Source organism: Pan troglodytes, chromosome 18 (genome assembly GCF_028858775.2).
Source record: "Pan troglodytes isolate AG18354 chromosome 18, NHGRI_mPanTro3-v2.0_pri, whole genome shotgun sequence".
Lineage (NCBI taxonomy): Eukaryota > Metazoa > Chordata > Mammalia > Primates > Hominidae > Pan > Pan troglodytes.
This window is the reverse complement of record NC_072416.2, coordinates 16569585-16588621: the sequence shown is the minus strand read 5'-3', so window position 1 is coordinate 16588621 and position 19037 is coordinate 16569585. Positions and strand designations below refer to the sequence as shown.

General features: G+C 38.8%; 1 protein-coding gene across 1 annotated transcript in view; it reads right to left on the bottom strand.

Moving 5' to 3' along the window:
- Nucleotides 1–19037, bottom strand: part of ERCC4 (ERCC excision repair 4, endonuclease catalytic subunit) — a 32381-nt gene that overhangs the window by 5825 nt on the left and 7519 nt on the right. Inside the window, exons 4-10 of the mRNA XM_510831.8 lie at nucleotides 18265–18472; nucleotides 15618–15798; nucleotides 14223–14351; nucleotides 12222–12332; nucleotides 10781–11378; nucleotides 8659–8751; nucleotides 1687–1799 (exon numbers count right to left, since the gene is read on the bottom strand). Coding sequence (XP_510831.2) covers nucleotides 1687–1799; nucleotides 8659–8751; nucleotides 10781–11378; nucleotides 12222–12332; nucleotides 14223–14351; nucleotides 15618–15798; nucleotides 18265–18472 — 1433 coding nt within the window. The remainder of the gene's footprint in view (nucleotides 1–1686; nucleotides 1800–8658; nucleotides 8752–10780; nucleotides 11379–12221; nucleotides 12333–14222; nucleotides 14352–15617; nucleotides 15799–18264; nucleotides 18473–19037) is intronic.

The window sequence follows — 19037 nt, the reverse complement described above, 5'->3', positions numbered from 1 at the left end:
ACGTTTTGGTCAATGACAAAGTGCATGTAAGACAGTGATCCCGTAAGATCACAATACTGTATTTTTATACCTTTCTATGTTTAGATGTGTTTATACACAAATACTTACCATTGTGTTACAGTTGCCTAGAGTATTCAGTACAGTAACATGCTGTGCAGGTTTGTGGCCCAGGAGCCATAGGCCATACCACATAGCCTAGCTGTGCAGCAGGCTAGACCGTCTAGCTTTGTGTAAGCACGTTCTCTGATGTTCATGTAATGATGAAATCGCCTAATGACACATTTCTCAGAATGTATCTCCGTTAAGCATTTTGAGATCGGGAGATTATCTGGCTTATCTAGGTAGGCTGAAGGATTCTCAGAAGTGAAAGATGGAGGCAGGATGATCAGAGAAGAGAGGATGCTATGCTACTGGCTTTGAAGATGGAGGAAGGGGCTATAAGCTAAGGAAATCAGGTAGCCTCTAGAGGCTGGAAAAGGCCAGGAAAGGGATTCTCCCCTAGAGCCTCCAGGAGGAATGCAGCCATGCCGATATCTTGATTTTAGCCTTGTGAAACCCATTTGGACTTTGAACCTGCAGAACTGTAACATAATAAAATGTGTGCTGTTTTGAGCCACTAAGTCTGGGGTAATTTGTTATAGCAGCCATAGGCAACTAATATGAAGGCGTGGAGAACTGACCTCTAAGGACAGACTTCTATGTGTGGTACCCATACTGCCTTACATTCTGTCGTTCTTCATGAAATGTCAACAACCTGGTTGATATTTCAAAGAATCTTCTTTGAACAAGACACAGAGGCTCTGAGGCAATGTTTCCCAAAGTATGGTCCAAAAACCACTTCCATCAGAAGCCCCCGAGCTGCTGGCTCCATTTCACATCCACTGAGTTGGAATTTCTATGAATTGAGGGTTATGAATCTACAGTTTTAATGAGCATCTGAGGTTATTCTAAAGTCTACTAAATTCTGACACCCACTGCTTCAACTGTACTTGGCCTCACCGAAGGTTAAACCAACTCAATCGTATTGCTTTTCTCATGCCACCTGGCTGAAATCAGCTGCTGGCATAGGAAAATAGAAATTTGGGGAATGGGAAAATGGTGACTTCTGGATCACAGTGCACTTGGAATTCAGCAGGTCTTGGTGGCATGCCACAGTTTGGACACTGCACAGCAATGCGTACCAGACACCAGGTATCTGGGGAGCTACCAAGAAGAAATGAATACAGAAGGAGAGGAGGAGTGTATGCACCCCACCTATGTATACAACTAAGGGGAGAGGCAGAGGAGGGAAGGAGAAACTTCCTTTAACTACTCTGAGTTAAACTGGCTTTTTAGATTGAGATAAGAACCTAATCACCGTTTACCAAAGTTTATTTGCAAAAGTACATTCTGAGTCTCAACCAACCAAATATAAAGGAAATGCTGGAACATAACCCATTCTAAGCTGGGGTGCCTAAAACTCAACCTCACATGATTTGCAGATGACACAGTGCCTTCACTCTGGGGAGGACACATGGTTAGTGAATGGCAGAGCTGAGATTAGAGTAGGGAAGTACACATCCTCTCCTTGGCCCAACCCTCATTTTTAAGAGTTTGTTAATACAGACCAAGCCTTGGCAGAGTAACTCTGAACTTCACAGCCCCCTTTGCAGGCAGTGGAGGTGCCTGACAAAGTGCAGGACTCACCGGCTTTCCGAGTGTCAGTGGAAACATCTGCAGATGCTGTGCCTCTTACTAGGTCTAAGTTTGTTTCATCTCTGCCTTCTCTTTCTTCAGGGACAACCATGCTCGCTTTTTCCCTGTGGGAGAAAACATTGTCAACACTTTTGAAACGAATTTCAAAATTCTAGATTTTATTGTGTGTAAATTGTAGTATTGAAAATGATCTACATGATGATAGCAGTAAGAGAAAAACAAAAACAAAAACAAGGAATATATTAGAAGTAAATATGCCAAGACAAATGATGGGTAAAGGGAGTAGAAAAAGTCAGTAAAAAGTACCTTGGTCGGATACTACTTCTTGATTTTCCAGAGTAAAAAAAGCAGTTGTTTATTTTGACTTTATATTCAAATATTTAAGAAATAACACAAGCATGTCAAAAAATGCCACATGTAAAAAATGCCACCAAGAGATTCTTGAGACTGTTTGTAAGGTTAAAGTGTTATTGATGTTAAAATGTAAATCATTTATATTCAAACATTTTCAGGGTAATCATAAATAGGGGTGGTTAAAAATCATTAAGAAACTAAAAAACATATATGATAGAATTTTGATGTTAAAAACTCCAGGTGGGAGGTCCCATTAAACACCCTGAGTTTTAAAGGAAAATCAAGATCAAGATTTTGAAATAGATATAAGAAATCAAATTTCTATCAGAGATTAAAACAAAAAATCAACAGCTCAGGTTATGCCTTGGGAGCAGCATTCATTACTCACTCATGCATTTATTGAAAAACATTTATGGAGTGTTCCTGTGTGGTGCTCTAGGTACTTTGGATATAATCGTGATCACGCAAGAATTCCTGTCTTCAAGGTGGCTCATATCTTATACGGTAGATCTAGAGGACAGTACAGTCATAACTAAGATTTGCAATTTGGAACTACATCATGACAAGATCCTCAATAATCACAGAAAGAGTAAGCCAGGTTTGCAGTCCCTTATTTTTCAAAATTGATAAAGTATGTTATAATTAATTCTGCCAGGTATGACAGAAAAGATGTATAAGCTGAGTCTCTTCCCTCCTTGGGTTCACAACTGATGTCGAGGGAACAAAGCAAACATGAGAAGAAAAAAAAAACAACTGGAACTGAGGAACTGCGATAAAACAGACTAAGGTGAGGGGAACAGAAGAGGAACCATCAATGTTAATTAATTTCAACAAGGGTTAAAACAACCAAGATTTTCCCATTCATATGGTCTGGCTGGGTCCCCACCCAAATCTCATCTTGAATTAATAGTTCCGATAATCCCCATGTGTCCTGGAAGGGACCTGGTGGGAAGTGATTGAGTCATAGGGGTGCTTTCTCCCATGTTATTCTCATGATAGTGAGTGAGTCCTCACGAGATCTGATGGTTTTATAAGTGTCTGGCATTTGTCCTGCTGGCACTCATTCTCTCCTGCTGCCATGTGAAGAAGGACAAGTTTGCTTCCCCTTCTGCCATGATCGTAAGTTTCCCAAGGCCTCCCCAGCCATGTGAAACTTGTGAATCAACTAAACCTCTTTTCTTTATAAATTACCAAGTCTGGGGTATTTCTTCATAGCAGTATGAAAATGGACTAATACACCCATTAGAGGAAATGAAATCAGAGGGTTCAATTCTTCAACCACTCTGGATAAATATTTTAGAGCAGGGTATCGCTAGAAGATACTACTAAAGAACAGAAATTGTAATTTAAAATTTTATACTATTTGAAACAACCTATAAATGCAAATATATTATTAGTACAAATTTTATAACTAGATCACAAGGGGGCAGACAATGGTTTCAGTTCCATGTTTTTCTCATTATTCTCAATACCAGACTCAAGCGCTACCTGCTGAAAAGCCCTCTGCAATGGCAATGGCTCTGGCTGCCACTCATTACCACTCCATTCTCTCTATTGCACTCTGGTTAGGACAAAGGGCAGACCATTCAAAAAAATTACTGCTCTTCTGTTTTTCCTTAACATTCATTTGGTATTATTATGTTGTGTCCCCCACTTTGTTTCTACTTGTTACACTGGCTAAACTGTATATCACACATGGGATCATCCCAATTTCTGATTAATTTGTAGTCTGTATAATCTTAGGGGGTTAGAGTACAGATTCCGGTTCCGAAGTGTGTGGATCTGCAACCATTTACTGGCCACGTGACCTTAGGCAAGTCATTTCATGGCTCTGTACTTCAACTTCTTTATTGGTAAAATGAGGATAATAATTTAAAAACTTACCTCAAAAGACTGTTACGAGGATTACATAACATATGCAAGGCGCTCAGAACAGTGCCTGGCACCTAGTAAGCACTATATAAATGTTAGGTGTTATTATTACTGTACTTATAACGTGGTAATCTCTTCGTCTAATTATCCATGATTATACTAAAAAACTGAAGATTTGCTTTCAAATAATTCCACAATTGTTTCCATTAATAGCTACAGAAAACAGCTAGTTTACCACTAAATGTTATAACTTAACCACAAGTCGAATGTGAGAAAAAATATATTCGAGATGAAACCTGGACTATGAAGAAAATAAGCCTTCCTAACCAGTAATTCAGTTTAACAGAAATGTATCATAATTATAAACAGCCAGTCTCTTGCTTTCAACATGTGGCATAATTATCCAAGTTCCCCTATGTGACAGACACAAAACAATTAAAAAATTCAGATTCCTATTTCTGCTTAAAGCACCAAGCTTTCCTATGTTTGCTTTAGTATCTTCAATGGTATTTTTATTAAAATTTATTTTATTTTAATTTTTAAACAAATTGAGATGGGTTCTCACATGTTGCCCACGGTGGTCTTGAGCTCCTGGGCTCAAGTGATCCTCTCGCCTTGGCCTTCCAAGGTGCTGGGATTACAGGCGTGAGCCACTGCACCCAGTCTTCAATGTTATTTGAATACCGTGTACAACATAATCCTATGCCAACATAGGAACGTAGCACTGAACTAGAAGTCTCTTCCAATGGGCATGTACTTAAGCCCTCATGCTAGCCCATTTTGTGATCATATTTTCAAAAAGTAAACTTTCAAATAATCTTACCCTTTCCTTTGAAAAGCAGTGACCTCCTCAAAGCTATGTATACTGAGGATGTTATTACTAAGTTTTCTACCCAGGGAGCATTTTATGTCCCTGGGTAGAAATAAAATTATTATGATATTTAGCAGTGTAATCTTTTCCTCTTTATCTGTTATCTATAATCTACAGATCTTTAATCCAGCTAAACAATCCTTTCACTGTCAGTTCACCTGATTTGTTCCTTTCTGGTTATTTTAAAGAGCCACAACTGCTTTTGTTCTTACAACATCACCCATGGAGGTCTTGGTAAAAGCACATTGTCTCATCTTCATATTAAATTTTTCTCTTAAGTACACAGTGCAAATGTTTTTTGAACAATGCACCTCAAATATGTTTTTGCTTTGCAAAAGAAGCACCTCTCAAATTTCCCAAGTTTCCTGGGAAAGTAAGTATCTTAAGATTCTAAACAGTGCAACTATCTGATTGACTGCTGGGTAAAATGGGAAGATCTTATTTATGACAAGTAGACAATCATCATTGAAAGCATTAAAAATTATGCAAGATAATAGATAAAATTATGTTAAAACCTGGTGCAGAAATTTTTCTATGGATTGAAATGTGGGAGAGAGTCCATGATCCAGGTTCTGCTGAGTGAGGTTTTCCAGTATGTATAAGGCTAATCCACATCTTGTCACTGAGTCCTTTGATGTGTAGAAGCAGGTGCATAAATCAGGAATGGCATGGGATCTGGTACCTTACTACTATCTACTAAAAGTGCTCTTTTCTAGATTAGATTCCCTGATGCACTGGAGAAGAGGCAGCTGCATGAAGACAGGCGAAGCAAGAAACTCACCTACTCAGGTGCTGTCTTCCTCCCATTCTATCAGGCTCCTCTGGCTCTAACACTGTGCAGGAAAGGATTCACTCAGCAGGCCTGGGCTGCTCAAACTCTGCATGTTTCCAAGAAAGGCTTCTCACCTCAACACTGGCTCTTGGTCAGCTCCTGGGAGATGAGCTCTGAGCCCCTGGAGTATTCTCCCTGATAAGGTTTTTATATGCCTGAGGCCTTGGGTCACAATGTGCCAGCTGGATCAGATAGTTTATGCTGACGATGTGATTTATGGTAAATGTCTGTTGCTGCTTTGGGGGCTGGAGTCTGAGGAGCTGTAGCCAGCCATGGAGGTACTCTGTGTCTATGTGACTCAGCTCAGTAAAAATGTGGGGACTCAAGGCTCAGGTGAGTTTCCCTGTTGACAACACTTTGCATGTGTGGTCACACACTGTTGCTGGGAGGACTCAGCACATCCATGTGACTCCACTGCGAGAGGACACCTGGAAGCTTAGGCCTCGTTTTACCTGGACTTTGCCCCATGTGCCTTTTCCCTTTGCTGATTTTAATCTTTTTTTTCTTTTTTTTTTTTGAGACGGGGGTCACTCGGTTGCCCAGGCTGGAGTGCAGTGGCACGATCTAAGCTCACTGCAACCTCCACCTCCTGGGGTTTGAGTGATTCTCCCACCTTAGCCTCCCGGGTAGCTGGGATTACAGGCATGCGCCACCACTCCTGGCTAATTTTTGCATTTTTAGTAGAGGCAGGGTTTCACCATGTTGGCCAGGCTGGTCGTGAACTCCTGACTTCAAGTGATCTGCCCGCCTTGGCCTCCCACAAGTGCTGGGATTACAGGCGTGAGCCACTGCATCCAGTCTTAATCTGTATCCTTTTGCTGGAAGAAACTGTATTGCGAGTATAACAGCTTTTCTGACTCATGTGAGTTCTTCTAGAGAATCATCGAGCCTGAGGATGATCTTGGGGAACCCTGACATGAACACTGAAAACCCAATCTGAGTATTTTAGCTCTGTGCACTCATTTCTATCTAGGTGACAATTATTTTAATGAGCGAAAACTTGGGCAAAGGCTGTTCTAAAAAGAGTGAAGGAATGGTCAGGAGGTACTGGCCCACATCCAGTATCACCAATTCTTTGATTCTATCTCCCAAATCTCTCTCAAATCTGTCTTCTTTCCTCCATTAACCTAATCTTGGCTACCACCTTCTCTCATCAGACTGCACTAGCATTCTGACTGGTTTCCACACTCACTCACTCTTCAGCTTGATGCCAGAGAAAGCCTTTACAAACATACTTAAGTCTCTTTCCTACTTAGAATGCTTCAGTGCGGTCTTACTGCCCGTGAAGCCCTAAATCCTTTACAGGGCCTCTTGTACCTGGGAGCCTTCATACACGCCTTTGTTCAACATAACCCCCTTTCCACCCCATCTGCCTAGTATCAGCTTGAATATCATTTCCTCAGGGAAGCGGCTCCCGATCAGCTTGTGGTCTGGGTGAGGTCTTTGATGTACTCTCCTATTACACCCTCTTCTTTTACCTTTGCAGCCAGCGATGCTCTGTATACCTCTACTTATTACAATATTTATAATAATTTAATGTCTGTCTTTTCCACTAAAGGGTAAGTTCCAGGAGGGCAGAGGCTTTTTCTGCACCACTTGTAACCTCAGCACTTTAATATCAGCACAGGGCCTGGCACATACCAGATGCTTAATAAATATCTGTTTACTCTTTGAGCCTTGTGGCGTGAAGGTCTCGAAGACAAAGAGTAAGACAGAGAGGAGCAAAGAGCCTGGAACAAGAGGCGGCTGGTATAATGCCTGGTCTGTTATAACACGATTTCTGAACTAGGTTTTTGAAAAATATATACACCCACATATACGACATAAACAATCCCATAGAGCACACTGGTAGGAAACATATTTTCATAGGCTGAGAGGACTGAGCAATACTTGTATGACTAGCAGCTGGATGAATCCATGGCCAAGGCATATCACCATTCGAGAGGATGTGAAGGGAAAAGAGGGGACCGCCCATGCACCATGCTGACCCCCATCGTGGGACTCCATGCCACTGATTCAGCAAATACCCCCATTTCCAAGAATTCTTCTCCTGGGCTATCCAGGTTATATGTATATTTTGCACATGCACTGAGAACCCGCAGCCACCACTGTAGAATGGTTATCCATTTTGAAATTCGGCCTAGGGTACTGGCAGGTTGACTACTGCTAAAAATAATTTCTGCCCTCCATTGCCAATGTCTGAGGCTTGGAAGTTTGCTCTGGCCCAGCCCACTCCGTCCAGGCCATGGTCTCTGCTGATCTAACTTTCTCTGGCTCAGCTCTGTGATGCCCCATCCAGCCCTTGCCCTGGCTTCTGAGGCCCTTAGAGATTATCTGGCCCATCTTCCCACACCAGGCTGCAATCTTCTTGACAATATCCCTAGTAGGTGGTTATCAGATTTATCGAATGCCTTCAGGGCAAGAGGTAGCCAACCAGTTTGTGAACATCTCACCATTTTCCTTTCGTAAAATGGAAGGGCATTTTCTGCTTGGATTTGGAATAGTACCAGATACTCATTCTTAAAAACATACGCATGTATGTCCAGACAAACAACACACTTCCTAAGAAATCTTTTCCCAGAGTGATTCTATTGATTGTGATCATAATTGGCTGGGTTGTAAAAGCATTTCCCAATAAACGGTAAAGCAGCCACCCACCCACGGACATATTGTGCATAAGGCAGGGAGGAGGGAGATTTACTAATGTATTTCTTAGAAAAGCAGTATTTTAGCTATATTTCTCGTGTTTCATCATACTGCTTCATAAACAGAAAAGCAGTTGTCTTTGTCACATTTCTAATATTCTATTAAACCACTGAAAAGCAACTGGAGATGAAGGAAGAGACGAGGAAGAGAAAAAGGAAGTATGTGCTGAGGTCTACACTGGAGGACAATTCAGACCACAGGTTTATCTCAATGTGATCCTCTCCAACGTCTTCCTTGCCCTATCCTTCCTGAGCAGGACTATCCGATATTCCCCCATCCAGAGGTTTCCAATGTAGCTGGGCTTTCATACTGATTTTCTATGTATTACCTTATGAGTTTTTCAAAAGCTTCCTTTTCTTTCCGCAAAGCAGTGAGATAGCGTTGTTCCTCAGTTGAACCTCCGTATATAAGAAAGTAAACCCTGCATGTTAAGACAGAACTTTTAGGTTGGAAAAACAGCATTTTTAATCCCTGAAAGGAACAGCAGAACATGTGAAATCAGCAACCTAGAGCGCTCAAATAATAAATATTTGACTAAGAATCAAAGGTTTCATTTATCACACACTAGCTCAAATTAAGCTGCCTAAACCCCACCTGTTAAAGGTCTCGTTACCACACAGGGCATTTTTTATTTTCTTTTCCCAAAAGGAAGAAAAGAGTTTAGGTAAACACTGAAATATAACTAGAGGGATAGAATAATTCTCTCCTCATAACTATAAACAAACAGAAAAAAACACAAATTTTAGAGGCTTCTCCAATTCTTTCTTTGCACCTCAGCCAAACAATCATTTAAAAAGTTGGACAGTAGTTATGAAAACCAGCCTATGAATGTTTTTTTTAATTCATGTCTTAACAGAATACAGCGGTCACACATTTTATATAAATACACGGGCATGGAAGACATATGGATTACATCAGGCATCTCAAAGAATAATTTGATCTACTTTCTCTTAGAAAAGTCCTGCTTTTTAGGCTGGGCATGGTGGCTCACACCTGTAATCCCAGCACTTTGGGAGGCTGAGGTGGGAGGATCATTTCAGCTCAGAAGATCAGCCTGGGTAATATACTGAGACCCCATCTCTACAAAAAAAAAAAAAAAAAAAAAATTAGTTGAGCATGGTGGCACATGCCTGTAGTCCCAGCCACTTGGGGCTGATGTGGGAGAATCACGTGAGTCGGGGAAAGGGGGAGGTGTTGAGGCTGCAGTGAGCCATGATTGCAACACTGCACTCCAGTCTGGGCATCTGGGCAAGACACTGCCTCAAAGAAAAAAAAAAAGGAAAAAAAAAAAAGGCCTGCTTTTCCATCTTGTTTGTTGCTAAGAGAGCTGAATTAAGCACCTCCTCTGTCCCTTTGCTTCACCTTCAATCAAAGCTATTTTCCTTTTTGAGCCTTGGTTTTTCTTTTAGCTGTTATCTTCCTAGATGATAATTCTTTGAAGTGTAAACAGAGAAAAGATCATTGGGTAATGAGTCAAGAGACTCAGCTCTCCCACGGATGTGTCATGTGGCCACCAAGGCCAACTCAGTCACCATTTCTGGGCCTCAGTTTCCCGTTGATAGACTAAGTGGTTGAACTCCCAGGTCCCTTCTGATTCTAACATTTTGCTCCCAAATATCACACTATTCTGTTCTCAGGCAAGAAAGAAGCTTGGTGTACATAAGCTATCTACAAAGTTGATCAACAGCACAGTACAAAAAATTTACCAGCCTATAATTATTTTACCAGCCTCATCAAATCTCTTCATCCTGCATTATTTCTGATCCAGCTCCTCCATTCATCTCTACTCTGAAAGGCTGTGTTAGTTAAAATGCTAGGGGAAGGTTTCTTTTGGCTCCGTTTTTGGTTCAGTCTGAGTTCAGGATATTAATTTTGCTGTTTATTTCCCCTCAGATAATTGGAAAGCTAGAACACTATCTTCTTTGGGAGGCATCATTTTCTCATCTGATATTTCTGTAGATGTTTCATCTGATATATCTTGAAACTCAAGAAAACCTGGTACAGTAATTCCCCCAACACTTAAGTTTTATGTGGATGTAATTTAGAGTCATTTCTTAAAATTTGTAGGAAAGATATTTTAGAAGATTAAAATTACTTAGCCAAGTCACAGTTATATTAACTTTTGTTAGAAATTAGAATATTATGCATTTCCCAGACTTTTTCAGATACAGTACCCCATACGATGCAAACCAATACCCAAAGAATAAAGGACAGAACGCACAGCAGCACGTAACGAGAACAAGAGCAGTCCCCTTGGTTTGTTGTTCTGCTGTGATACTTGACATCCTTCCTATCCAACTTCCCAGATTCATCAGGAAGCAAAATAAGGTTTCATAAACATAAGCAGCATCGTAACGGATATTAAAGAAAACTAACATGCAACTGGTATAGTTTCTGGGTTAAATCCTAAAGAACTGTGCAACTGAAAGCTGTGATTCTTTATAACTTGCCTCAGAGGTTTCCCAGGCCTACTCGCCCTGTAAATTTCAAGCTGCCGAACAAAGGTTAGCTCTGCGTCATAAAGAACCACGTATCTTGGCTCCACTTCATGTAGTACCCTTGTCAGAGCATAGGGGTCGCTGCAACCCAGAAGCGGATGGATGATAGTGAGGGGTTCTTTCAGGATTCCATAAGCAGCATCCGATGACAAATTTACATCAAATTCTTCATGCTTAATTTCTTCCGGGCAGCTTTCTGGGCTACTGCTTATTTCTCGACGATATCCTTCCTCGACATCTCCTTCCTCTTCCAGTTCTTCAGGTTTTCCTACCATTTGAGTTAAGGTCAACTTCCGTTTTTTCTTTTTGAGGGTTCTTTCTTTGGTAGAAGCCCGTTCTTTGTTTTGGGGGTCTTTAGGTCTTTTGTGAGGTTTCCTAATTCTCTTTGAACTGTCTTCCTTCCTAAATTTCATCCAGACTTCTTCAGCTTTGCTATCCTTCTCAAAGGTTTTCCTGTAGAGCCTCAATAAGAAGGCCTCCGCTCCAAGAGTGATATAGTCTCTCAGCTGGGAACATGTTCGGTCATCACTTGCACAAATCAGTACTTGACCTGAAAATAGAAAACAACATTATGTTACTATTACCTCACTTGTCCTCCTAGTTTCCCTGTGCCCCCTTATTCCTTCACCCGAAGGGAAGACATCTTACCCTTTGGTATTAAAGATCCACAATTTACAAACTATTTAAAAAGGGTCTTAGGTATTGATCAAATGCTTTCTCCTCTCTGGCAAGATTACTTAAATCTTTTCAGTAAAGTTGAAGCCAGACTATTTAATCTTATGAAAGTACAACTGTGGTGTAAATGGGGCTTTAAAGAAGTTCTTTTTAATTAATATTTTTTTCCAGAGGATCTCATATATGCCTAAATTAATTCCAAATGGATTTTTCCTCTTTTGTGAATTGTGTTAGTCTCCTCTGCCAATTTAGACAATGTCTTCAGTTTGTACCGGCTCATTACATATTGAAGTAATAGAAGAGTTGAGGCTTTTTTGGAAAGATACTTGGCTGAGGATATGAAACAGGAGGCCCATTAGTTTATTCCTTGGGGATTCCAGATTTAAAGCTTGGTGAATATGTGTAGAGATTAGCTCAATCTTTAAATAGAAGTCCTAAGAACCCAACTAGTGAAAAAACCTGCTTTCATGAACATACAATGATTCAACCTGGAGAAAATAACATCAAACGAACAGAAATGAGGTTGCCACTAGGATCTCAGTGTTCATTTGCCATTTATTTGTCTACATTTTACAGATAAAATAGCAGGGTTTTAAAATAGAGACAGGGTTTCACCATGTTGGTCAGGCTAGTCTTGAACTGCTTTTAAAGAGCTAATTAAATCAGGACTCATTTGATAGATTTTGGAAGCAAATGTTTTCATCTCCTTTTTTCCTACCTGGACCACCAAGAGCTTCACTCTCCTTATTTTCTGCCTCAATTTCTTTTAATACTTCAGTCAGTGCCTCCCACTTTGGGTTGCTTTCTAGGACCAGTTCCTTTTTTGTTTCTGTAGAGAAATAAAAATATCTCATTCTATGTGATAATATTTACCCATAAAGTCTTCCAAAGGCTTTTAAAACAACAGATAACACGAGCATCAGTACATATGCCCATTTATTTAAGCTTTCTTTATAATGTTAGATGGAATCTGCTTTCCTGAAAAAGATCTACTTAAGGTGTAAATGAAAGATACTTCAAACCATTAATATGGCTTTCAAAATGCCTTGGTAGAAAGTTATATGCATGGTCACTAATGAGAGACCATTCTGTGTTAGTTGTTTCTGTGACACTATATATAAGCGGCTATACAAAACAAAGGCATCGGTACACAATGACGGTATTTATTATTTCTAAAATCCCCATGACTTTCATAATCCTGAACATGGATAAAAGTAGACAACAATTAAATTTTTTGTTCCTATACGCATTCAAACACAAACACATCAATAATATATTCAATTAAGTTTTCTTTAAAAAGATTTTTTTTTAAGACGAAGTTTCACTCTTACTGCCCAGGCTGGAGGCAATGGCATGATCTCGGCTCGTTGCAACCTCTGCCTCCTGGGTTCAAGCAAGTCTCCTGCCTCAGCCTCCCAAGTAGCTGGGATTACAGGCATGTGCCACCACTCCTGGCTAATTTTGTATTTTTAGTAGAGAGAGGATTTCACCATGTTGGTCAGGCTAGTCTCGAACTCCTGACCGCAGGTGATCCACCTGCCTTGGCTTCCCAAAGTACTGGGATTACAGGCATGAGCCACCGCGCCCGGCCTCAGTTAAGTTTTGAAACAGACCTTTAAACTAGGCAGAAAGCAGGCATTAGCCCTAACCCATGCCTTAAAAAACTAGTGATATTTACGGTATCACTAGATAGATGCTAGAATAAAACCCATATTTGCCTCATTCTAGTATATTTATGTTGCTTAAAAATTAAAAAGGATATTCAAATATTCCATCCTGACTTTATTTATTAGTTTTGAGACACAGTCATACTCTGTCACCCAGGCTGGAGTATAGTGGTGTGATCATATCTTGGTGTAACCTTGAACTCCTGGGCTCACCTTAGCCTCTCAAGTAGCTGAGATGATAAGTGCACATCACCTCGCCAGGCTACTTTAAAAGTTTTTTTTTTTTTTTTTGAGACGGAGTCTCACTCTGTTGCCCAGGCTGGAGTGCAGTAGTGTGATCTCAGCTCACTGCAACCTCCGCCTCCTGGGTTCAAGTGATTCTCCTGCCTCAGCCTCCTGAGTAGCTGGGATTACAGGTGCCCACCACCACGCCTGGCTAATTTTTGGTATTTTTAATAGAGACGGGGTTTCACCATATTGGCCAGGCTGGTCTCAAACTCCTGACCTCAGGTGATCGGCCTGCCTCAGCCTCCCAAAGTGCTGGAATTACAGACGTGAGCCACTGAGCCCGGCCTTAAAATTTTTTTTTGTAGAGATGGAGTCTTGCTTTGTTGCCCAGGATGGTCTTGAACTCCTGGGCTCAAGCAATCCTCCTGCCTCGGCCTCCCAAAGGGCTGGGATTATAGGTGTGTGCCACCATGCCCCAACCTCATTCTGACTCAAAAATAATAATTACTTTGAAGTTTTAAAAAAATCAATATATAGTTCCTCATGTAGCATACTTTTGATCAATATTTGACATCTGTTATTTGGAACCCCTGGGCAATAGACTGCAAGACTTGCCATGCTGTATACTTCGACATACATTACACATATACTTTACATATATACTTTCAACATACATTACATGTTACATATAACAAACATACATACATTTATCTTCAAGGAACACACTTTTCACATGGCCAAAGAAGACTTTAAATTGCACTTTAAATTTCCATACCAAATACCGAAATAAAAAACACATTTAAAGACTTAACCCTACAAGATACCTTGCCCTTCTTTAATTTCCATTTTTTCAGATATTTTTTCTTTTTTACTCATTTTGGCATCTGGAAGATGATAAACCCTTGCTCGAGCATTTATAAACATCGAGGTGCTGGAGTCAAGAAACAGCCAACCTAATATGAAAAGTTAAAAGAAAAAGTGCCATCAATTTATGGTTAATTTAAAACAGTCTCTGATGGTCACATGACCTACATATGTAACTGGCTGTTATCCTGTCTTCCTACCAACCACACCTCCTCCCACTACTGTGATCTGTCGCTGTTCAGCTAGACCAGTGGTTTTCTGGGTGTGGTCCATAAACTCCCAGGGGTCCCCAAGATGTTTTCAGGGCTATGTGATGTCAAAACTTTTCTCGTAACAATACTATGACATTATTTGACTTTTTTCACTGTGTTGACATTTCCAGTGATGGTGTAAAAGCAAGTTATTTTAATATTTGCAATGTTGTTAATAGGAATTTGCTGTTATTTAAGAATAAAATTGGAGGTCATTTAAAACATAGCTTCTTTGGTTTACTGGAAAGTAATAATTTATAGTAAAATATGTGGATTGGCATATAAGCATCACTAACTTTTGCAGTTATATAGTAAGTGGTTATCTCTTATTTTAACTATAATCAAGAGGAAAATAAATAACATTTTTTACTTTGAAATGACAACATTTGGATATCTACAGGTACAAGAGTTTTACATAAGAATGCTCCATAATTGTACATGCTGGTGCTGTAGCATGAACCAAGGCAGTGCCATGAAAGTGTACTGGCATTCAATGCATTCTTTACTGTCATGCTTCTGCAGTTCATCACTTAAGAATGTCCCTAAAGAAGCATCAGAATTATTAACTGTATTAAATCTTGACCCCAGGGGTTCATGGACCACACTTTGAAAACCGCTGGTCTGGTCAAACAGTGACAAGAGGCCAAAACAGTGGTAGCCAAACAAGATGGTGGCCAGCTGTATATGTATATTTCCCTACAAATCTCTTCTGCTCTTCAGTCTTTGGCACTCTAGCTGATGGAAACCCCATACTCCCTTGCTTTTGCTTTGAGGAAAATGAATTTTAAGTTCTTAACAACTAAACTTCCAGAACACAACCTATTTCTAAGTTGAGGACTGCCTGTACTACACACAGTCTTTTCTAGAAATAAAATTGCCCGGAACGGATATGAATATTTATTATTATACAGAACAGACGTTAAGTAGGCGGAAACATTAGCTATCAATAAAACCTACATCTTTGTGCTATGAACATAAAACATAATTTGAAATCTCAGTATAACATATAGTTGAATATAGCACTTTTCACACCTGATTCCCCCTAAAACCTAACACTTTATTCAAATCAGCTCTTAGAATATTATTAGTATTTTAATCTCCCACCTGAATTCTGACCAAAAGCTTTTTCTGTTGCTCTCAGAGATTCCAGAAGATTAAGAAATGTGACACAATCATACTGAGAGAGATACTGCAGCAAAGTTCGTAATATCTTCAAATCCTGAACTAAGGATTTAGTCTTGGCTCCAAGCTGGTGCCACAAAGGATCCAGATAATGGCGGATTGTCTAAAACAAGAATAAAATTTGGTATTGCTAAAATATGTTAAGTATAGTTATTCTTAATACAAATCATACTTTCAAAAGGATTATTTCCTGTGTATCTAAAAATGGTTAAAATGGTAAATTTTATGTCATATATGTTTTACTACAATAAAAAAACTGCAAACATTATTCAAGGAAGTGGCTAGAACATTTCAGTTAATAAAATTCTAATAATAATGTTTAAATTTTCAAATATAGAAGAATGTCTTACTGCTAGAATCTTTATGATCAGATAGAGTCAATCTATCATCCAAATATATATTACTGTCAGGAGAGAAAAGACCTTATAAACATCAGATAATCAATTATTTGTTTTTATGAGCAGAATCTAAGCATGTAGCTCAGATATGTTCAATTCCTGCCAAGTTTGACTCTGACTATCCTGGATGGATAAAGACACGGGATCCAAATGGACCAAGCAGAGGGCATACACAAGCACGATGGCTTACTAACAAATTAAGGAACATTGCTATTTAATTTGTACATGAGTATCATGTTTTTTGACCTTTAAAATAAGGTATAACCAAGAAATGAAAAATTTAGTTTGATGCCCATGTACAAATTAAATAAGAATTATCAAATTAAATAACAACGTACCATAATTTGTTGGTGTAAAAATTTCTTTAGTGTTTTTTCTAAAGTGGATTCATGATAGGAAAATATTTGTTAAATTAACAATGGACTAAGTTTGATTATTATTATTATTTTGAGATGGAGTCTCACTCTGTAGCCAGGCTCGAGTGCAGTGGCACAATCTCGGCTCACTGCAACCTCTGCCTCCCAGGTTCGTGCCATTTTCCTGCCTCAGCCTCCCAAGTAGCTGGGACTACAGGCGTTGCCACCACGCCCAGCTCATTTTTTGTATTTTTAGTAGAGACGAGGTTTCACCATATTAGCCAGGATGGTCTTGATCTCCTGACCTCATGATCTGCCCGCCTCAGCCTCCCAAAGTGCTGGGATTACAGGCGTGAGCCACCGCACCCGGCTGATTATTTTTTAAGATTCCAAAATGCTGTCTAAAACAAAGAACAGCTTTATGTATACACTATGTAGGTACCTACATATCCACAGCTATGTATATGTAAGTTTCCTTCACAGACTGATTCTGTTACTTTTTAGGTACAGAATTATCTGATTTTTAATCAGAAATTTGTAGCCTGATATAAAAGCAGTACCATTGCACGGAATCTTATCTAACAAATTTAATAATGAGCAGGAGAAGTATCTGGATGACTGTATAGTTTATTGTCTAAACCAGAATACTTGTGGAAAAAGAAATGATACACTATTTATAATCACTGCAGGACAACAGGTAGATACTGGGACTATCCTGAACAAACTGGGATATATAACTACATGCCTTTTTTGTAAAATCATCTACAAAATATTAAACATTTTAACAAGACACATGGGATATCTATATTTAGATATGGTTACTAAAAGAATATCTAAAACAATGAAGTGACTGTTACTAACCGGGGGATAATCAACAGAAATTCAGTGTGAAACATGTTAGGCTACAATTTTATTTTTCTAGGGATATACACATTCTATTAAAAGATTGTGTGGGATTTAAAAAAAATCACCATGGACTAAATCATAAAAAACTTTAAGCACAGAGGAACAGAATATATAAAATTAGTTTTATGTATCAATATTCATAGTCAACTGACTTTTTTGAAGAATCAGAGAAATAAGTCAATTTTTTCCTTTTTTATAATCGCCACGCATTATTGCCAGTGACATAGAGATTGACTCAGAGTTTAAAAGACAGAAACTTTTTCTACCAGAATATGACAAAAAGGCTGCCAAGAATTTCTAAAAGGTCAGCATTTTCTGGATCTCCAATTCAATACTAGACATTTATGTATCTGTAATAATATTAATCTATAATGAAAAACTAGACATTTATATATCTGCAATATTAATCTATAATAAAAAATTAGTTAGAATAAAAATTCCTGGAACTGATGTCTTACCATTTCCTCAATTCAGAATGTAATTTTAAGACAGAGCAAGTTTCACACTCCTCAGTAATGAAAACTCATCCAAATTATTTTTTATTCCATAAAAGAGATCATAAATTCATGTACAATTATGGAGCATTCTTATGTAAAACTCTTCTACCTGTAGACATCCAAATGTTGTCATTTCAAAGTAAAAAAAGTTAATTTTCTTCTTGATTATAGTTAAAATAAGAGATAATCACTATATAACTGCAAAAGTCAGAGTGATGCTTATATGCCAATCCACATACTTTACTATAAATTATTACTTTCCAGTAAACCAAAGAAGCTATGTTTTTAAATGACCTCCAATTTTATTCTTAAATAACAGCAAATTCCTATCAACAACATTGCAAATATTAAAATAACTTGCATTCTTTAAAATTACAACATAATAAACTGTGCTTAAAAGGAAAAAGAGTACCTTGTCAAAAGGTTTTCCAATAGCATTTTCTAAAGATAAATCTTCCACTTCAAGCGATGGGTTATGGCATTTTAGTTCCTTTAGACATGCATTTAAAATGTCCAGTATAGCAGTCTGTATAGCAAGCATGGTAGGTGTCATAGAAACATGGATTTCTACAACTTCAGGTTTGTGCTGTTCTAAAAATGAGTTTACTGCTACATGGAACCTAAAGAGACAAATATTTTTCAACAATTTTCTAGAGTTTCAGCAGCTATATATTTCTGGTCTTGGTTTAACACCCCATTTTTATAAATGCTACAAACAACACGAAAAGCAAAACAACAAACAAACGAAAAGCAAAACAACAACGTTTTCAAAAACACTTTGAACCTCAATGAATAGAAGCATTGTATTATTCAGATAGGGTAAGGGTCAGCAAACTACAGTCTGGGCCAAATCCTGTACCTGTTTCTATAGTCTCACTGGAATGCAGTCACACCCATTACTTATGTAAGCAGTCTATACTTGTTTTTGGGCAATAACAGAGTTGAGTAATTGTGACAGTCTATATGGCCTGCAAAGCCCAAAATATTTACTACCTGGCCATTTACATGAAGAGTTTGTTGACTCCTAAAACAAGGTATAATCAAGAAAGTTAAAAATACTACTCTTTTTTTTTTTTTTTTTGAGATGGAGTTTCGTTCGTTGCCCAGGCTGGAGTGCAATGGTGCGATCTCGGCTCACTGCAACCTCTGCCTCCTGGGTTCAAGTGATTCTCCTGCCTCAGCCTC